At 36.8% G+C, this 19770-nt stretch overlaps 1 protein-coding gene across 1 annotated transcript; it reads left to right on the forward strand.

The window, feature by feature from the left end:
* The first annotated feature begins 6861 nt into the window (after window positions 1-6861).
* Window positions 6862-18783, forward strand: LOC149088215 (RNA-binding protein squid-like). Its single transcript, XM_089245565.1, has 7 exons — window positions 6862-7243; window positions 11554-11594; window positions 12582-12709; window positions 14272-14424; window positions 15238-15496; window positions 18015-18251; window positions 18532-18783. The coding sequence occupies exons 1-7, from the start codon at window positions 7053-7055 to the stop codon at window positions 18627-18629; spliced, it is 1107 nt and encodes a 368-aa protein (XP_089101691.1). The 5' UTR covers window positions 6862-7052; the 3' UTR covers window positions 18630-18783.
* The last annotated feature ends 987 nt before the right edge of the window (window positions 18784-19770 follow it).

Below are 19770 nucleotides of genomic sequence, written 5' to 3' on the forward strand. Positions count from 1 at the left end.
TGTACCCGTTGTGGGCATGTTGCTCGACTTTTCAATGGGGGAGATCGTCGGCAAGTATTCGCTCATCGAAATTGAGAACCACAGAAAACCAACTTCAGCTGACCACCACTGGGGTTCGAACGAGGATTCTTTCATCTATTTGAAAACTTGTCGTGGGTCTCTTAACTGATCTGGAACAGCACCGCAAGTTACTTTAGTGACCTGTAAATGCACATTCATTCATTCATTCAAACCGAATACAACTCCGGTCTATCACCATAGGCAATTTGCTACCGATGGAGTTGTGCCGTAATAAAGCGGTCCGTTTGAGTGATCTATGGAACCAGGGCCCTAACTAGAAACGAAAATTTACTCCGTCGCTGGGGCCAGTATATATTTTAGCGACCCCTCCCCATTATTTTGAACAGTAAAAGAGTAAACTCGACACCTTTCCTGGTCAGGCGCCCGAGGTAGCAGATCCCCATGTCCCCCGTTAGTTGCGGGTCTGTCTGGAACTGTGCCACGGATCACTTAAGTGATCTGTAAATGTTTCGCGGGTCGCTTAGGTGATCTGGGATTGTGCCGCAGGACACTTAAGTATTCTATAACTGAACCGGAGCCTCCTATGTTATCTGGGAGTGTGGCAAAGGTCACTCAAGTGATCTGTAAATCTGCCGCATGTCACTTGAGTGATCTTCAGCTGCAATGCGGGTCGCTCAAGCTATGCAGAAATGTGCCGCTTGTTACTTAAGGGGGTGCGTATGCGACGGGTCACTAGAATGATACTAGAATAAGCCGCGGTTCGCTAAAATTATGTGAAACTGCACTGTGGGTCACTTAAGCGATCCGGAAATGTGTCGCAGGCCGTTTAAGTGACGTGGGAAAACGTGCCCCTTATTATAGTTCATTTCTACAAAATTAGTTTTAAGGGCGAGAGCCGCATCAGTTGATTCCAAGGGAAACATTTGGCCCACGGGATAATGTTGAGTATGTAGTATATTAAAATGAATTCGGCAAAAAAAAAATAAAAAACTCATTTAAAAGAACATGTGAGATTAGGCTGACCATATTTCCTCGACAGAAATACGGGACATTGGGATTCCAAATGCGGGAAAATACGGGACATCGCCAATTATCGCCAAAAATGACACCAAAACCGAACAAAGTCGCCAAATATTGTTGAAATAACGGAGAAATCACAATGGCGGGAAATGCAGCATTACTGCTAATTGTAGTGGATGAATTCCCCGAAAAAAAATTGTCACTAAGACAAATATGGAAGATTCATATAGTCATTTATAGTTGTAGTTATCATAATATAATTTATAAGTTGAAAATAATTTCAATCTTTGACTTCAATAAAGAATAAAAATTCAAGTAGGCTTCATGCAAAATACGGGAAAAACCGGGACACTTTTGCTAAAAAGTCGGGACAGCCAAAAAAACAGAAAATACCGGGATTGTCCCGGGAAATACGGGATGTATGGTCACCCTATGTGAGATGAATATATTTGTATTTATACTTGTGCGCGTGTGTGTGTAAATATCATATTACGGTCGAGCGTGAATGTTATAACGAAGTCGCACTTGACTGCGAAAACATTCGCAATATTAGAAATTCGTTATAACCGATACAGGGTAAACACTCGAGTCTTATGAGAGAACTCACTCATGCAACATTTCTCAACCGTAGAGAGGCAGTGCCGTCTTAACGCATGGGCCTACCCGGATGCTGCTCCGGGGGTGGTGGGGGGGGGGAAGGTACCTGAATTTCAAGGGGGGGGGGCGTGATAATGTAATCTCGTTGAAATTTTCGAGATTAAGCATGCAAATTGGCAAGCAACCATTTCTAGTCATGGGGGCCCATGCTTTTAAGACGACCCTGACTAGAATTGTTCCTCGGCCGCAAAATTCGTGTAGCCCAAGGGTGGCAAAAACCATAAATGCACTTCTGTCTCTATATTTTGGGTACCGCGTGTAAACGTCAAATGAGACAAGGGAGCCACGTGTTTCGACAGTTCAAAAACCACTGCTACTAAACCACGCATGACTTCTTAAATATTCTTCTGGGGAATTTCTAACAAATTGGTTAATGCGGGAACGTGTTGTGTGAGTGTGTGTGTGTTACTACCAAAGCTCGAAATTGGCCAGTTCGCGAATTAAAGGATTTCGTTGAAAATGGACCCGGCCAATGTCCGAATATCTGGTTTTGCCGACCAACTCGAGCAGTGGCTGCTGATCCCTGGCCGAAGTCCGAAAAATGGCATGATTCGGGTTAATTACAAAATGTTGCCGCATTTTTTTTCCTGATAATTATAGCCACGTTATCTATGGCAACGCTAACAATCAAAGAAATCGGCCATGAATCGGCCAAAAATATATCACCATGCTTCCTTCGTATATTATCAAATTTTAATATTAATTCTTATGTGTTTTGTTTTACTACTGTATACTTATACTATACTGTGTACAGCCACGTATCACACGTTGGTGATGAAAACAATGGATGTGGCGCCTACCGGGCCGTCTTACATCAGCACATCGAACATTGGCCTGGGATCGATAGCCACTTCGTGAGTTGGCCGGCCAAAGCCCGAACTACTTTCTTTCAAACGGAGCACAACTACGGTCTATCGCCATGGGCAATTTCCTACAGAGTGAATTGTGCCAGAAGTGTGTGCAGGGCCGTCTCACGACCATCATGGGCCCCCGAGCCAAGTGATTTTTGCGAGGCCCTACCTGGTAAATTCTCGATCTCTTTTTATGAGGTGCCTTCTTCGCTTGAGGCCCCCGGGCCTGAGTGGGCCCATGTGATAAGACGGCACTGAGTGTGTGTGTGCGTACCTAACATTAACAGTCTGAGAGAATATATAGTGTTGTGTCTGGATTTTTTCTTTCAATGCTGCCATCTATATTTCAGAAGTGAAGTGAGTAAAGTGTAATGATTGAATACATGTACCGTTGTAGGCCTGTTGCTCTCTGTGGCGAGACTTTTTAACGGGGAGATCGGCTCGCATTCACGCCTCGAAGATGGGAACCACAGAAAACCAACTTCAGTAGACCACCACTGACGTTCGAACCCGGGACCTCGCGATGTGAATCCGTCACTACAACCACTGGACTACTAAAAGCGGCCCGAGTCTCTTCTCACATTTCATACCGTGCACTGCCCAGGCTGTATCGACAAGTGTCAATTTTATCCATTGCCCCTGACGTGGGACTGGACGGACGGTGCCGAGTGCGTTATTATGCATCCGAATCACTTCCGCAAAGATGTCAAACACCCTGAATTTTTCATGTTATGTAAGGATCGCGTTGAAGGTCTGCTTGCTCTATGCGGACTTTTTTGAAATGGGAGACAGATCGCGTTAGTGCCCTATGAAATCGGGAAAAACCACAGAAAAGTGACCACAGAAAATTCACGACTGCGCCGCAAACGGGGTTCGAACCTGGATTTTCGCGAAGAGAGTCCATGCACGATGCCCATGCGACCACACTGCGCGAAAAGCCGCTGCGTGTAAGTGTAGCCGATACTTTGTAATATCCAATTCCGCTATAAGCGTGCTTGACTACAATTAATGAGTTTGGGAAAATAATTTCAGTTCTTGATCTGCGTAATAAAGGAATAAATATTAAAGACAGTTTCATTGGAAATATGGGATTGTCGGCAAATATATTTCAAGTACAACGTAAACAATTTACTTCACGCGATAATTTTCGAATACACAGCTACTGTCATTTTTCACTGTCACGACAGGTGCTGGTGAACGGCATGAGGTAAAACTTCCGCAGTATGATGACTGTAGTGATCATAATCGCTGGAATAAACGAGTCACATTATTGTGATCACCTATTGCTTTTGAGGTCAGCGCGAAATAACTCGGTTAAAACGATATCGAAGCTTCCGCGAAATTTTGTCGTTAAAACCGACATGCCGTTATAACCAAGGTTGCCGTTTACAAATGCTTTTGAGCATGAAAAATTTATCGAACAAAATTGCGAAATGTTTTGTTTTCATGTCATACAGTCGAATCCCGTTTTAATGAATACCGTTATAGCGAAAATCTCGTTATAGCGAAAATCTCGTTTTAATAAATACCGTTATAGCGAAAATCTCGTTTTTACGAACACTTTTCTAACAGGGCCGTCTTAAGAGCAACATGGGCCCCCGGACCAAGTGATTTTTCTGAGACCCTACCTTAAAAATTCTTGAAAAATTCAACTACTTCTCCTTTTCCTGAGGCCCCTCTTCTCTTGAGGCCCCCGGGCCGTGCCCGGGTAGTCCCATGCGTTAAGACGGCACTGTTTTCTAATCCATCAGATAAGTTCACATAGAAACAATACAAAAACCTGGAAATTCTTTATAACGAAATTTCGTTATAACGAAGTGATTTCTCCGGTCTCTTGGAGTTAGTTATAACGGGATTCGACCATCAATTATGATAAACGGCACAGATTAATGACAAAAAAAATATGTCGTTATATGCGAGGTCATTGTGTTTTCATTGACGTTAAAGCGAGGTTCGTTAAGATTAGTCTGTGGTAACTAGCATCGCCAATTATTGACGTTATAACCAGTGTTGGCATATACGAGGTCAATGTGGTTTTGATTGATGTTATAAGTGAGGTTCGTTAATATTATTCTCTAATTAACGAATTATGGGAATTAGAACTACCAATTTAAGCCTATAAAACTGCGAAACGTAAGTGCAAAAAGTTGGGAAATCGCAAGTAACTGTTTTGTGCAGCCCGGTAGGGACGTTTGCACTTGGACCTTTACATGTTCTTTTGAACTGCCAGGCAATTTTCATGTTGAAAATATTATGAACATTGCTGATTTGACACTAACGTTAAAAACGGTGTTTGAAATTTCTTTTTGGCGCTTTTTCATCGTTTACTACTTTCTAATTATTGACATTATAAGCAGCGTTCTAGTTTCACTATATATCGTCAGGGGCGGAATTTATTTTTCTTTGTATTATGTGGGGGAACTTGTGGGTGCTCGTCATGGTCCTCGCGTCTTCACAAGGGTGTGGGGCTGACAGAGCTCCAGCCCTGGGACCCGGGACGATTCGCATCATTTTTTGTTTTTTTTGGGCCACTGTGCTCGTCTTGATCTTTACAAGGAAAATTTTGATTTCCGAATGAATTAAGGGGCGCTCAGTTCCATGCCTGCGAATCGTCTTCATTTTTTTTTTTTTTGTAATGAATCGTCTTCATTAATGAAGACGCATACGCGTTTACGAATTCACGTGCACTAAATATTCTAGTACGGTCCCTGAATTTTGCGCATAAAGAGCGTAATAATATATTGTGCGTAGTAATATATACACTGCTGAACTTTTAACTGCTTCTGTAGAACAACTATCATCACAAAAATTGGATATATTCGACATAGGTCATCCCTTTTTCGAATTAAAAGTCATTAATTTTAAAAAGAAAGAATAAGACCGCTTTTTTATCAAGGAGACGATGAGGGGCCAAAGAGAATTTCCGTGGTTCCCGGACACATTCTCAGAGTAATCACATACCTCACCGATGAGAGGATTGTCTCCATATTGTCCTTCAAAAAAAAAACCACAGAAGACGGCAACTGAAAGAAAGACAAAGAAACACCCCCAACTCTCCCACGTCCTTTGTTCTTCCTCCATCCACCTCAACAAGTTGCTTCTCAAATAGATGCACTCTCACGATTTCTCACCTTCTGTTCGACTACTCCGATGGACCAAACTCCTCCATTAAAAGACTCGATCCCACTCCATGAATTGTTAGTTCAATTCGTCAGACCAACCAATGAGACCGCTTTACGTGAGAGACAGCGATCGATCTGAGAGAATTACCGTGGTCCCAGATATTCTCTCATGGTTAAATAACACTTTTAACACAGTACTACTGACGAGGGAACTGTTGACCATGACCCATGACCTAAAACTTAATTTTCTAAAAATTAACTAAGCGGCACATTATTGGATCACTTAAGTGAAAATGGTTTATTTAAAGATCACTTAAGTGACAAAATTTAGGAAAAATTACTTTTGTACACTCTAGGAGGGACGTCAAATCCAAGAAGAAAAGATATGAAACACTTTAATTTGCCAAAAAAAAAAGGGAAAATAATTTCTGTAGGCTCTTGGAGGGACGCTAAATTGAAGATCAAAGGGCGAAAAGGAAAATTATTGTCAAGGGAAAAAAATTAGAAAAATTATTTTTGTTCACTGTAGGAGGGACGCTAAATTCTGGCTGGAAGGACGAAATTTTTAAATTCTAAGATTTTGGAATCTTTTTTTTTTTAAAGGTGGGTTGAACTATTTTCTTTTAAGTTAAAATTTTTTGGAATATGGGGGAAAAATCTTCACTTGTGTAGCACCTATTTTTGGCGTCCAGCCATTTCGTTTTAGTCAACACAATTTTTTCTTTTTTTCCCCTTTCAAATTGGTTCTGGCGCCCTTCCTAGAGCGGCCCTCAGTGTGGCCTCCACACGGGCGCTCTTCATGCTGCTTTGCTTCGCAAATCGGATGAATAAATTCGTGTTTCCTAACTCACGAATTCAAAAAATATTTTTTTTAATTTTTAACTTTTTTTTTAATTTTTTTGAAATATATGACATCCATATTCTTATGGGCATCTTTTTATCAGCCACCTCGTTGGGCATTTTGTCTGTTGTGGCGTTGTATTTGTATTAACAAATTCTCACCAGTCGATACATTTTACTCGGATATTTTTGAAATACTAATTCCGTTTTTTTTTTTTCACAGTCTTCACTTTCAATGCATTGTAAAGCCAAATGTCAAATGCCGTTTGTTTTTTTGGAATGTTCCAATCAGAGACGTGCATTGCATGTCACGTGAACAGATAACCGCCTTCTGCTCCTCTTTTCTTCTTGTCGATTGTGGCCATTTTGCGCGGTTCCCTGTTACGAGTCAGAGGCATTGAGTTGAGGAAGTCGGCGTTATAATCATCGCTCCGCCGATATTTGAAAAAATAAATTCCTAATTTAAAGACAAAACCCGCAAATTCTTAACTAACCGTATTTCGAACGTTTTATCGTTAAACGCAATTCTAATCACTTGGTTATGGCAGGCGATGGGCAACAATACGAAGAGAACTTTGCCGAAGATCAGCAGTATGCCGACTATGGCGAGAACAACTATGGCGAACAATACCAGGGAGAAAGTATGGACGAAGGAGGACAGAACGGTAACACAACTGGAATGAACGGAAGCTCCGCCGATATCGCACCTAAATCCCCTTCGGATGAAGACAGGTAAATAACCATTTTAATTACCACCTATTCGCTAAGTTTAATATTTAGGGGTGAAAAATGGCTATAGCGTAGATGCTCGCGTCGTCTCGCTTAACAAAATGGCGCTCAGGGCTAATCCGATCGTCATCCCCATTTCCCCCACCCTTTGTTCCTACAATCCGTTGTCATCAATTTTAAAATGCTTTCAGTGGAGCACTGCTTATTAAATTTGTTTTAAGTGCGTGTCTGTGGTGCACTTGAGATGATTATTTCGTTTCTCGATGGAAGTTTTTTTCGTTGCGATTGAGCGATTAGGCGCGGCTCCGTTATCGATCGATAACGTATAAGTGAAATTATTGAACGGTACAAACGCTGCATTGGTTTATATATCCTTGGGGGGGGCTCATTTTGGACGAAATTTGAGGGCTATTGATCAACTTGTGATCGTATTAGCATCTCGATATTTTTAATTAGGAGTAGAAACCCCAGTATAATGTAATCATTTTTTTTTTTAAATCCATTAAGCCCGTATTACACCATAAACGTTTAAAAAAAAATTATGAAATTTCACAAATGTAACTAATAAGCTTACCTATCGCATTGTTACCAATTGCCCTTACCCTCACCCCTGTTTGAATGTAACTTGAGTATTAAATGCATTTATTTTTTAACTTTCAAGTTGATCCTGGCCTTTAGATCTGGAAATTTATTGAAGTCTGAGGCTTGAAAAGGAATTCATGAAATGAATTGTTAGCTTTGATTTTTATATTTAATTGAATTGAAATAAAGGGTAAGCCTATTGGCATAGATAACTGTTAATGGCAGGTTGAAAATATTTTTGGTTGTGGGATGAAATTGCTTCACTTAAAAATGTCTAGCTGAGCATTGCTATATGGATCTGAACATTCCCTAAGGCTTGATTGCATTAGGCAAGTTTACTGGCTATCATCAGGCGAGTGAATTTCAAATACATGTAACCAGTAAATTCTCCGTGAAAGCAAGAATGTGTTGATTTTTTTCCCTCAATTAGACAAAACATCCAAAGGCTTGAGATCTTGTGAAGAGTTGAACAGTCGTGCTTTCGGACATTTTTTGTGCTAATGAAAATTCCCCAGAACAGCTATAATATGTCTGAAGAAAAATCACCACGATACTATATAAAAAAATATCCTATGGCTGAAAAAATTAACACGAGCTCATGAAACTATTCTTAGACTAAATAAGAGATTGATAATGAAAGAAAAAACCTGAAGGAGATAGCCGACAGGAACAACGTGAACGGAAGAAATGGATGAACATTGAGCTAAAAGAAAATTGACAAGTGTAATAAAATTTTTGGTATTATGTTTTTGGATATTTTTGCCAGAGGAATCGTGATTTTAAAATATAACATTCTAGACCAGTGTTTCTCAACCTTTTTGAACACAAAAACAAATAACATGCCAAACAATTTGACATTATTTTTTGTTCCCTATTGAAGGACATTCTGTAATTCTGATAAAAATTATGTATTTGAAGTTTTTCAATGATACTTGTTTGAATTTGTATCATTTACTGAAGTTGTGAATACGGTGTTTCATAATATAAGTTATAGAATTATTGGGGCGAATTATGAAATGCTACATTGTTAGTCCTTTTTTTTTTAATTTTTACCGATAAAATTTGATAAACTGCTCTCAAAATTATGAAATAAGGTCATTTGAATTTTTCGTGAAAGTTTTCTGCGATTTGTAACAGCCTTTTATTTCCAGACCCTTTTAATAATTTTATAATAACTAATAGGATTTTGTTAATCCTATATTAACTATTTCCTGTTTTCTGATACATGTTTCATTTGAACACATAGATTTCAACGATATCAGTTATAACACATGAATAAATTCAATTTTATTAAGTGCTTGCAGATCATAGGTTGAGAAACGCTGTCCTAGTCTGGAACTATATTCCCTGGATTGTAAATAGGTATTCTCAGGCTGATTAAAACTCTTCTGGGATAAAAATAAATTTGACTTTTTTTTTCTCTGGACCAAAGATAGGTGCAGGGCTCCCACTCGTCCTATTCTTATTTTTTGGTTAAATGTCCTATCTCGGTTTTGTCTTACTTTTCCTATTTTACCAAATCCTATTGGCAAAATTTGTATTGGATTTTAATTGAGCAGGGTATCATTGATGCATTGCCAAATATTACAAATGTTGGAGAATGCAATTAACGATTCTGCCAAAGCAGAAATTGTATTGTTTTTAAGGTTATTTGGTGATGTATGTGGACCACTTGGTTGATTTAATTTTTCATTTGGTTAGTTTGAGGGTTCAACAAGTATAGTTGTCATTAAAAATTTGTCTGGATAGAAAAAATAATTTTATGTTTTTCATGGTCTTGGACAGTAACATTCATCATTTAAAATTATGGTGCAAATAGGAGAAACATCAGTTTGCATTACAAAGCAGTTGGATATCAAAAATTGGTTACCATGTCATTTTGCTTTGGCGCGAGTCAATCTTTCAGGAAACCTGAAATAGTGCTATAAAAGAAAAGTTAGTTCAGAATTAAATTTTTTTTTTACTTATTTTATTTAAAAAATAATTAGATTTTTTTTCATTTGCTGTGATTATGTGGTCTAAGGGAGGTTACCCTCCCCATCTTATTTTTCAGTCTTTTTTTTTTCTTACTTTTTCTCATTTTTTGAGTGGGAGCCCTGTGGGTGTAGAAATCTAATTGTGTAGCTGGTATTATGGAGCAAAGAAAATGAGATTGACACATTTAAATGCAGTGCATTAGGAATGGTTTCACCTCATGTAAACTAACAGTGAAAAAAATTAATGGTAAGCATGACAAAGGAAATAGGTAATAAAAAAGATGTGTTAAATCATCAAATTACAATTCACTTACCATATGATGTCTTTTCAAATATGTTGATCATTGGTTTATGGTTCCCACCAACCTGTTTTGCCGGGATTCCATGTTGCTGTTTATTTTTATCACTAAATTAATCTGGAGCAATTTCTTACATTTACCAAGTCTGATATTTAACACCAATGAACCCAAGCCAACCTTGCCAAAGCAAAATATTCCGAAATATGGGATGTATGGCACATAACAAATGGTGTAACTAGTACAATCCAGAAGAATTTAAAGAAAAATGTAGAATACATGAGTATCAGGTTTTTTACTGAAAAACATTTTGGGACCCACGAATCGTACCAAATTTTTTGAAATATTCATTTTGAAGCAACCGCAGATACGGGAAAAAATTCTCTATGAAAAATGAAAGATTGATGTCATGGAAGAGTACGTTAGTCTGGTTTTCGCAATGAGAATGTTTATGAGCCCATATTTAGGCTTTTCATGTGATGTCATACTATGGTGCTATTCCAGGATTTTCTTGAAAATAGTGTGAAAAGATTGCCATCAGTATGGTGATGAAGGTATGTGATTAGCGTTATTTAGCCTGCAGAATAATATCAGATTCAGCAAATATGAAGAGACAATAATTCTACTTCTGTGCTTATTTTTAATTCAAAACTTCAGTGGGTGTTTGCACGTTACCTTAGACTAAATAAGTGTAATTGTCATCATATGTATTTTCTACAAAAAGTAATCTAAGTTGTGAAATAACAATAAATGTTATTGTTTTGTTTTATTGTATGATTGTGTGAAATGTTCTGATGTGTTGTAATTAAAATTTTAAAATGTGATTAATTCTCCAATGTAAATTTAATAAGCTGCAAACATCCTTGTGTTTAATGTAATGTAAATCTGTATTGATCAATTTTAATTTTCAGTTTTCTTCCGTTAACGTATAGCGGTTTAGCACAGAAGCTATTAAAGAAGCCTAACGATAAAGCTAAGGAATTAAACCTTCTCTCAGACTGGATTGTTTGATGTTTGTTGATTGTTTTTTGTCTGACACGTGGTTTTATTTTCATTAGGTGTCTATATTGAAGGCTTGAGAGGAACTCTGCTGCCGACAGTCATGGTACATGTTGGGTTTTTTGTGATCAGTAGGCTGCAGTTAATTTGCGGCTAAAGCATTAATGTATCCATAAAAAGCCTCAACATAAACCTAACTTATTAATCAATTTTCTATTTTTGCAGAGAAACGATTCAATCTATTTTTTAACTGTTAAAAAAACTGTAATGTAAACTTTTTAGTTTTCAGAGGCCATCTTAATGTAAACTTTCACTGTTCAGCGTTGGTATATAAGTGGTAAAAGGTAACACTTTAAATCTCAAGTTTTAAAGTTTAAATTTTTTTTGTGTAAGTATAAAGTTTTCTCGAAGTCGTATCTAGCTGAGTGCAGATTATCAATAGGGTTTTTTTCTATTTCAGGAAATTATTTGTCGGAGGAATCAGTTGGGATACGGAACAAAGTAAGTTTATGGTGGAGGTTATAATTTGCTCTGACATAGCTATCAAGTTTGTAAGGTTACAAATTTTTGTAAGGTGTTTTATTCAATAAAGGTACACATTCATGGGTACAGCTTCGATATAGGGGACACGTCAAATTGGCGACTTTTTCCGGCGATAAGTTGCCATCGTTGGCGCGCTCTGGTTTGTTGTTCTGCTGGGTTGTCGTTGTTCCAGAATATTCGAAGAATTCTGCGAGGCAGTGGCGCTGATGGTTGTTTTTCCGTGTTCCTAGCGCGTCTTTCAAACGGGTTTTACTGCCATTTTCTCTTTTCCATTCTATTCTATTTTTTTTCTTCCAAATGACGTCACCTTATATAGCCGCGCGTTTTGAAAAACCGTTGGGATAGTTCTTCATATTTTCTCTTTCTTCCGTATATATGATGTAGTGTGTGTGTCGGATTAATTGGAATTATTGGAATTCCGAATTATTTTGGATATATTTTCCCTCAGGTTGTATCTTTAATATTTTCCAATATTTATTCTTTTCCACATGCAGGATGCCCCTGCATCGTTATTATTTTATTTATTTATTTTACCGTTGTTTATTTATAAGAACCCGGATTCCCGAAAAGAGAGTCCGGGTTTTAATTTATAATACATAGAATATATTTATTTATACATCATTTTCACACCAATTCATGTGAATATATGGGAGGGAAATGTATCTAGATTGTATGAATTTTTATATTTACTAGAAAGTAAATTTTTATGATATTGAAAAAAAATTAAATATCCGTGGCAGTTAATATCGCTCTATCGAAACTAGTGTTCCGAAAAGTACTTTCGGGACAGCAAATTTACTGGCAAAAATTAGATTGTTCTGGAAAACCGGGACATATAGTCAGCCTGTGTATGGGTTGTAAAAGGAGGGGAGTAGCTTATAAGTTGTTGTATTGCTTGTTTTTAATTGATTTTTTTAAAATACTGTTTTGTTTGATAATTTTCAGAGGATTTGAAAGATTATTTTTCTGCCTATGGTGAAGTGACAGATGTAACCATTAAAACTGATCCCAACACCGGAAAATCTCGTGGATTCGCTTTCATCACTTTTTCTGCTGAAGATACATTGGTCAATGTAAGTGTTTTTAATGTTTAAAATATATTTTTGTATATCTATGTGTATTGAAATAGTCTATTAGTTCTATTTAATGGATACCATAGGTGTTTGCTTGCATGGCTGTTGAGACTTTCTCCTGAATTTCGACAGTGATAATCATTACTTTTGTACCAAAATTATTTCTAAAGAACTTGGGAAAATTAAAATCACAAACTCTATTTTTTGGAGTAAGGACAAAATTCTCTGAACCAGTGTCACTTTGACGAAAATTAGTGCGGTGACTTGTGTTTTGACTGAGTGTCCTGTTTTTTATTTTCTGAAATAGGTATCTTCAGCCCGTTGCTTGTGTAGTAGTCCGAGTGCTCTGTAGTTAGCGAGCAACTATGCCCTTGCCTAACACTATTAATTGGTTCTGTAAGATAATCGCCTGTAGAGGATAGAAATTAACATTCGTAAAATATATGGGAGGGGGAGGTAGAATAAAGTTCTCGCTGCAGCAACTAATTTTAAATTTGTGAAGTATTACCTTACCTATTAAGTATTATCCTTAATCTATTTGAGCTGACAGCAAGAATCAGTTTTATTCAAATTGCCATTTTATCTTTGAAATAACAGGACTGTCATTCAAACTCTGTAGAAAGAACATGCACTCAGTGCATACATATTTATGTAGTTTAATCCTGTTATAACTCTTTGCATTATTCCTATGTTATATAGGAGATTGGAAAAGTATTTATTAAAACAAGATATGTTTCACTGTAGTATTAGTTCAAATTGTAGTTTGTTGGAAAGAATCCTCCGTGATGAGTCCGGAAATATGTTTTGATTTTCAGCAGGTATTGATTAAAGAGTGTAAAACAATTGAGAAATCAATTTGGCTTCTCCATGGAGAAATTTAAGGAAGCAACATATCTTGTGAATGCTTTAAGGGTCAATCATATTATGAATGTTTGCTTTACTGAAGAGTCTTGGGTGATAAGTGGGTGATTTTGATAATTTGAGATTTGCTGACATAAAATGCATGTCTTTCATTTGCAAATTTATTTTCTGATTTGCAATTATTAAAAAACAAATGCCAGATCAAATTTTAAAGTAAACTTCATAAAATATTGTTAAAATCTCGCAAAGCAAATGTTATCGGTATTAAAAAAAATTGTGTGAATCTTTTTCGTTCTAGACAGGAGGGGGACCTGTAAAAAAATTTTTCTCAAATTTATTCCCCGGGACATTTTTTTTATTTGTAATAGTTCGTGGTGGGGGGTAATAAAATAGTGTTGCCCATCCCATAGAAATCTTGGCTGCAGCGCTGGTTTTAAAATTAACGAAGAACTAAGTCCTGGTTCTTGTAACTTTAGGGTTGGGTCTTAAGCCTTGCAATAAATTTTCTATATGTCAGAAATCTGGTTGTAATATAATCAAAGATTTGAATGCTGATTATGGCCTTGAGCAATAATCTATTGAAGTCATAAGGTGAAATTTTTATGATAAATTAGAATTTTTGAAAAATGGTGTATGTTTCTATCGTGCGAAGAATATAAAACTCTTATATAGTAAATATTTTTAAATTTTATTGAATAAAGGTTCTGAAGAATGTTCCGCATAGCATCAAAGGCAAGACCATCGATCCCAAGCGTGCAAAGATGAGGCCAGGGATCAAAAAAATCTTTGTTGGTGGACTTGAAGCTGATTATCCAGAAACTGATATCAAACAGTATTTTGAGAAATATGGCAAGGTTGGTGGTTTTCAGATTATTAATCATTTATTAAAAACCACACATTTATTTATTTTTATATATATATGGTTACGCTAATGTTTTTTTCAATTAGTTGCGTTTCAAAATTTTGTAAATATTGACTAATTTAATTAAGGTTTCCTTTGAGTTTCTATTTAATTAATCATGGTAACTGACTTGTTTCACATGCTAGAGGGCGAATGTCTTTTCTAATGTTTTGAACAAAATTCAGGGATTTGTACAGAGTATATTTAATTAGGGAGATCTTCATGGTGAAAAATTGTGCTTTAATAGAAATATCATTAAAAATAGTAATTTATTTCACTTTGTAAAAAAACTTAATTTATATAATTATATTCTTGATGTCTTAAATAATGATTGATAATAAAATATTGATGTTTTAAATAACTTGAATATTCAATATTTTTGTAAATGGAAAAAAATACATGAAAAGCATAAAGTACCGTAAAGTCAATATAATCAAATAAACAATTGGCTTAAAATAATGAAAACTTCAATTCATGAATTAATTTTTATGACATTGTCTTTATGTGCAGTTTCTTAATGTTCCCCATCACTCATCTGATACATCACAATCAGCTACCTAAAATGATTTGTCAGTCTCGCATCATGAAATGCAGGGAATTTAGTAATTTAATATATTACTATCCATGTATATATAAAGAGTTGGATTTAATTTTTGACAAGTTTCTTGTATACAATTAAAATACTGTGAACCTAAACTTAGTCCGATTCTATTTGAAATGTTAGTTGTGTGTGTACTGCAAATATAATTGAGTATTTTTTTCATAGGTTGCTCAAGTTGAACTTCCTTTTGACAAGGTCAAGAACCAAAGGCGGCAGTTTTGCTTTGTGACATTTGAGTCAGAAGATGCCTGTGAGGCAGCTTGCAAACAAGCGAAGCAGAAGATAGGCACCAAGGATTGTGATGTGAAGAAGGCGACTTCTAATACTCCTCCTCGAGGCGGCGGAAGAGGTGGGGGACCTGGGTGGGGTGGTCCAGCTGCTGCTCGCGGCGGAAGAGGAGGTAGAGGTACTAGAGGTCGTGGAGGTGAGTGTTGCGCATTTGTTATGTTATATTTTGAATCTATTCCTCCAATTTTGGCACTATCTTGCCATATGCGAGAGTGTGTATGCTATAGGAGGTACATGAAACATAGACGTGCCTTCGGTGTCAAAGTACTCATTAGCTTTGACCCATCCTCATATGTCTCAAACATGTATCTGTAAATCTTCTTGAATTGCATGTATAATATATTTGGTGTATTTCTAAAAAAAATTATAGATGGTTGAAGATCTAAATTTTATCCTCCATTCTTGGCACTGTCTTGCCATATGCTTGAAAGTGTATGCTTACGGAGGTACATGAAAAATAGACGTGCCTTCGGTGTCAAAGTACTCATTAGCTTTGACCCATCCTCATATGTCTCAAACATGTATCTGTAAATCTTCTTGAATTGCATGTATAATATATTTGGTGTATTTCTAAAAAAAATTATAGATGGTTGAAGATCTAAATTTTATCCTCCATTCTTGGCACTGTCTTGCCATATGCTTGAAAGTGTATGCTTACGGAGGTACATGAAAAATAGACGTGCCTTCGGTGTCAAAGTACTCATTAGCTTTGACCCATCCTCATATGTCTCAAACATGTATCTGTAAATCTTCTTGAATTGCATGTATAATATATTTGGTGTATTTCTAAAAAAAATTATAGATGGTTGAAGATCTAAATTTTATCCTCCATTCTTGGCACTGTCTTGCCATATGCTTGAAAGTGTATGCTTACGGAGGTACATGAAAAATAGACGTGCCTTCGGTGTCAAAGTACTCATTAGCTTTGACCCATCCTCATATGTCTCAAACATGTATCTGTAAATCTTCTTGAATTGCATGTATAATATATTTGGTGTATTTCTAAAAAAAATTATAGATGGTTGAAGATCTAAATTTTATCCTCCATTCTTGGCACTGTCTTGCCATATGCTTGAAAGTGTATGCTTACGGAGGTACATGAAAAATAGACGTGCCTTCGGTGTCAAAGTACTCATTAGCTTTGACCCATCCTCATATGTCTCAAACATGTATCTGTAAATCTTCACCTGAATCACGCGTAATATATTTGAGTCTTCCAGTGTAAAAGTTGAGTGCTGACCAAGTCTTTCAATTTCTGCAAAAAAAAAATCTGGTTGGCACCCGACAAGTTTTGGAACTGGACGACTCGTTTGATGTATTTTAAAAATATGGTGGATGGTTAAAGATCTCAATTTTATCCTCCATTCTTGGCACTGTCTTGCCATATGCTTGAAAGTGTATGCTTATGGAGGTACAACAAAATATATGGACACGCCTTCGGTGTCAAAGTACTCATTAGCTTTGACCTATCCTCGTGTGTCTCATACATGTCATAAATCTTCATGTTAATCACATGTGATATATTTGTATTTTAAAAATGTGAATGGTTAAAGCTTTTATCCTCTATTCTTGGCACTGTCTTGCTACGTGCTAGAAAGTTATGCTTACAGAGATACATGGAAATGAACATGCCTTCGGTGCTGACATGCCATACATTTGCTTTGGCCCATCCTGAAATGTCTCGCATTCATAACTTGAGCTGACGAACATGAAATTATGTAACGTGTTAACACCCAGAATTTTGGTTAAAGGGCACATTAAAAATTTCATGAGTTCACATGTCCCGTGGGATGCATTCTCTAGTAATAGACAAAGTAAAAGAACCTAGTTACGAGTTGGTAAATTAATCTTGTTGAGTGGAAAAGGTTTTTATAAAATTTCATCTTGCCAGTGTTCACGTTGGCTCTTGAACATACTCATTCTTTATCTGGGCGGTTTTTAGCTATTGAAGAGATAGTGTGTATGAAAGTACAAAATATCGGTCGAAATGGTTTTATTTTCCTCCAATTTTGGCACTTTCTTATTTGTGTGAGAAAGTGGATGGTTCTGGAGGTACATGGATACGAGACCAGGATTTGTGTCAGAGCTTATGAGCTTTGATCATTCTGTGTCTCGGATATGTTTGATTTTTGTTAAAATGTAGTTTGAGTTGTAACTAGATCATAGAATATTTCGGCCTGGTTTTATCTTCTTTTGATATTTAAAATTGGGTGCATTTATTTAGATCTGGGCTTGACAAATCATCGAAAAAATCAGTGGGAAGAGATTCTTGTGACCAAGCATGGTTATTCTCAAGCGAAACAGTATTGGATGTTTTTGAATTTCCAAGACTTCAGTTATAAGGTGTTTTGCAAAACTTTTTGTCAATTATAGACTGATATAGCAATCAAATATAGATTTTAGGTTTCAAACCAATTTTCTATTTGATGTGGTACCTGATATTTGTCAAGTTCTGATTTTATGTAACAGTTTAGTGTACCTGTTATTGTTAAAGTCTTAACTTGGGATACTCTGCAAAGGGGCTGGTAGAGACTACTGGTCAGTCGCATTTTGGTCATGACATATTTACAGTCAGACTTGCTCTTATCGTATTTTGTAACCAATGAAGTGTCTGTTCCTGTCAATTGTGCTTATCATTAAATTCTTTTTTTTAGCTCCAGCATATCCTGCGCCTCAAGGATGGGGAGGACCCCAGGGTGGATACGGTGGTTATGGTGCACAAGGCTACGGAAACTACCAGGGATATGGAAATTATGGTGCTTATGATTATACTGGCTACGGAGGTGGTTATGGAAGTGGATATGGTGGAGGCTATGGTGGCTATGATTACAGTGGTTGGAATTATGGACAAGGTAGCGGAAGTGGATATGCTGGTGGTGCTGGAGGTTATGGTAAGTTCAGACATGAACGATGAGGGATATAATGTATAGTTCATCAAATTCTCCGCCATTGTCTTTTGTAGAAATATACATGTTATTAAAAATTGTTTTTTTTATAAAAGCAATTTCATGGCTGTCATAAGTTCAATATTAAGGATTAGGAACGTGTGTTTTTAAGGGGTGCGTGTAATGTCCTTCAACTGAAACATTATTCTTTGAGGATTTGTAAAGAAAATTCCAGTGCTTGTTATGGCTGATCTTAATGAATCTGCTGACTTTATTTTTTTCGCAGGTCAGCAGCAAAGCAGCTATGGGAAAGCACCACGCAGAGGAGCTGCAGCAGGGGCACCAGCAGCAGCCGGAGCGGGTTACCACCCATACGGTCGCTGAACATCTTCCATCTCACACTCATTTCAAAACAAATAAAAATCAGTGAACTCGGTTACTTCTTTAACTTCATCTTACGTGTTACTGTATGTGCATCTCTTTGTACATAGTATTTTGTTCTGTGACTGCTTAATAAAGCTTTTAAGTTAAAAAACAACTCAGGTAATCTAGGAATTTCTTTCTTCTGGTCTTGAGAAAATCTTAATTTTATTTTGGACATAACTGGACGCGTACTTATTAGGTTATCGGTAGGTTGAAATTGTGACAGGAATTAGGAGCTGCAGCAGCACGTAACTTTCTCTATAATATTCCTATTGACACTGACTTTAGCAATAATGTGAGATGACTTTTGTAAGATTTCAGGAGAAAATAAAAGTTGTGCCCCTTACCCCGGCTGCTGCTGCAGGCTTCCTTTGCTGTTGTAGGTTGGTAATTATTAGTTTATGGTGCTTTTTTCGGGTGGGAACATTCAGGTATTCATCGCACAATGAAAAAACTTACCTGACTCACATTGGTCTTGATTTTTGCAGAAATTTGTATAGAAATGATACTATAAGAGTGTACCTGTTGCTGATTGGAATCTCAGCAGGTATGAGTGGACTTGTGCTTGGACAGTATTCGTGTGAGTAGCATCATTAAATTGGTTTTCATTTAAGGCTTTCGCAAGGTGAATTCAAATTTGCAACGGCCACATTTTTTCTAAGTTTACATGCTGATCTGATAATTTTCAGGTTCTGTCATAGATACACATCACACCACTTTGACTGTTGAACATTTTAGTAGTTTCTGCATTTATTTCCGGTGGGAGTTGTAAACATTCTGGGATTGATTCAACTTCTAGGTAGGCTTGTTTGAATTTTGCCAGAGGAAAGTATTTAGGTAATTTTTCTAACTTGAATAGGGAGCTGAATTTGTTTCGGGCTCTGTTTTAGTACCACTTGTACAGGGCATCCATAATTAAGATCTTATTTTGAAGTAGCTTACAGGGCAAAACAAGCCATTTTTCTGATTGGTTTCATCTGTAGGCTATTTTAAATTAGGGTCTTTTAATTATAGACGCCCTTGTATATTTGAGATTCATTTTGAAAGCAATTATTACCTTATTGTGAGAAAATATTCTGTTGGGCCGGGATTACACTATAAG

This window comes from Pholcus phalangioides, unplaced genomic scaffold (assembly GCF_987345545.1).
Source record: "Pholcus phalangioides strain wild (caught in Gottingen) unplaced genomic scaffold, Ppha-v1.0 ptg000003l_1, whole genome shotgun sequence".
In the NCBI taxonomy this organism is placed as follows: Eukaryota; Metazoa; Arthropoda; class Arachnida; order Araneae; family Pholcidae; genus Pholcus; species Pholcus phalangioides.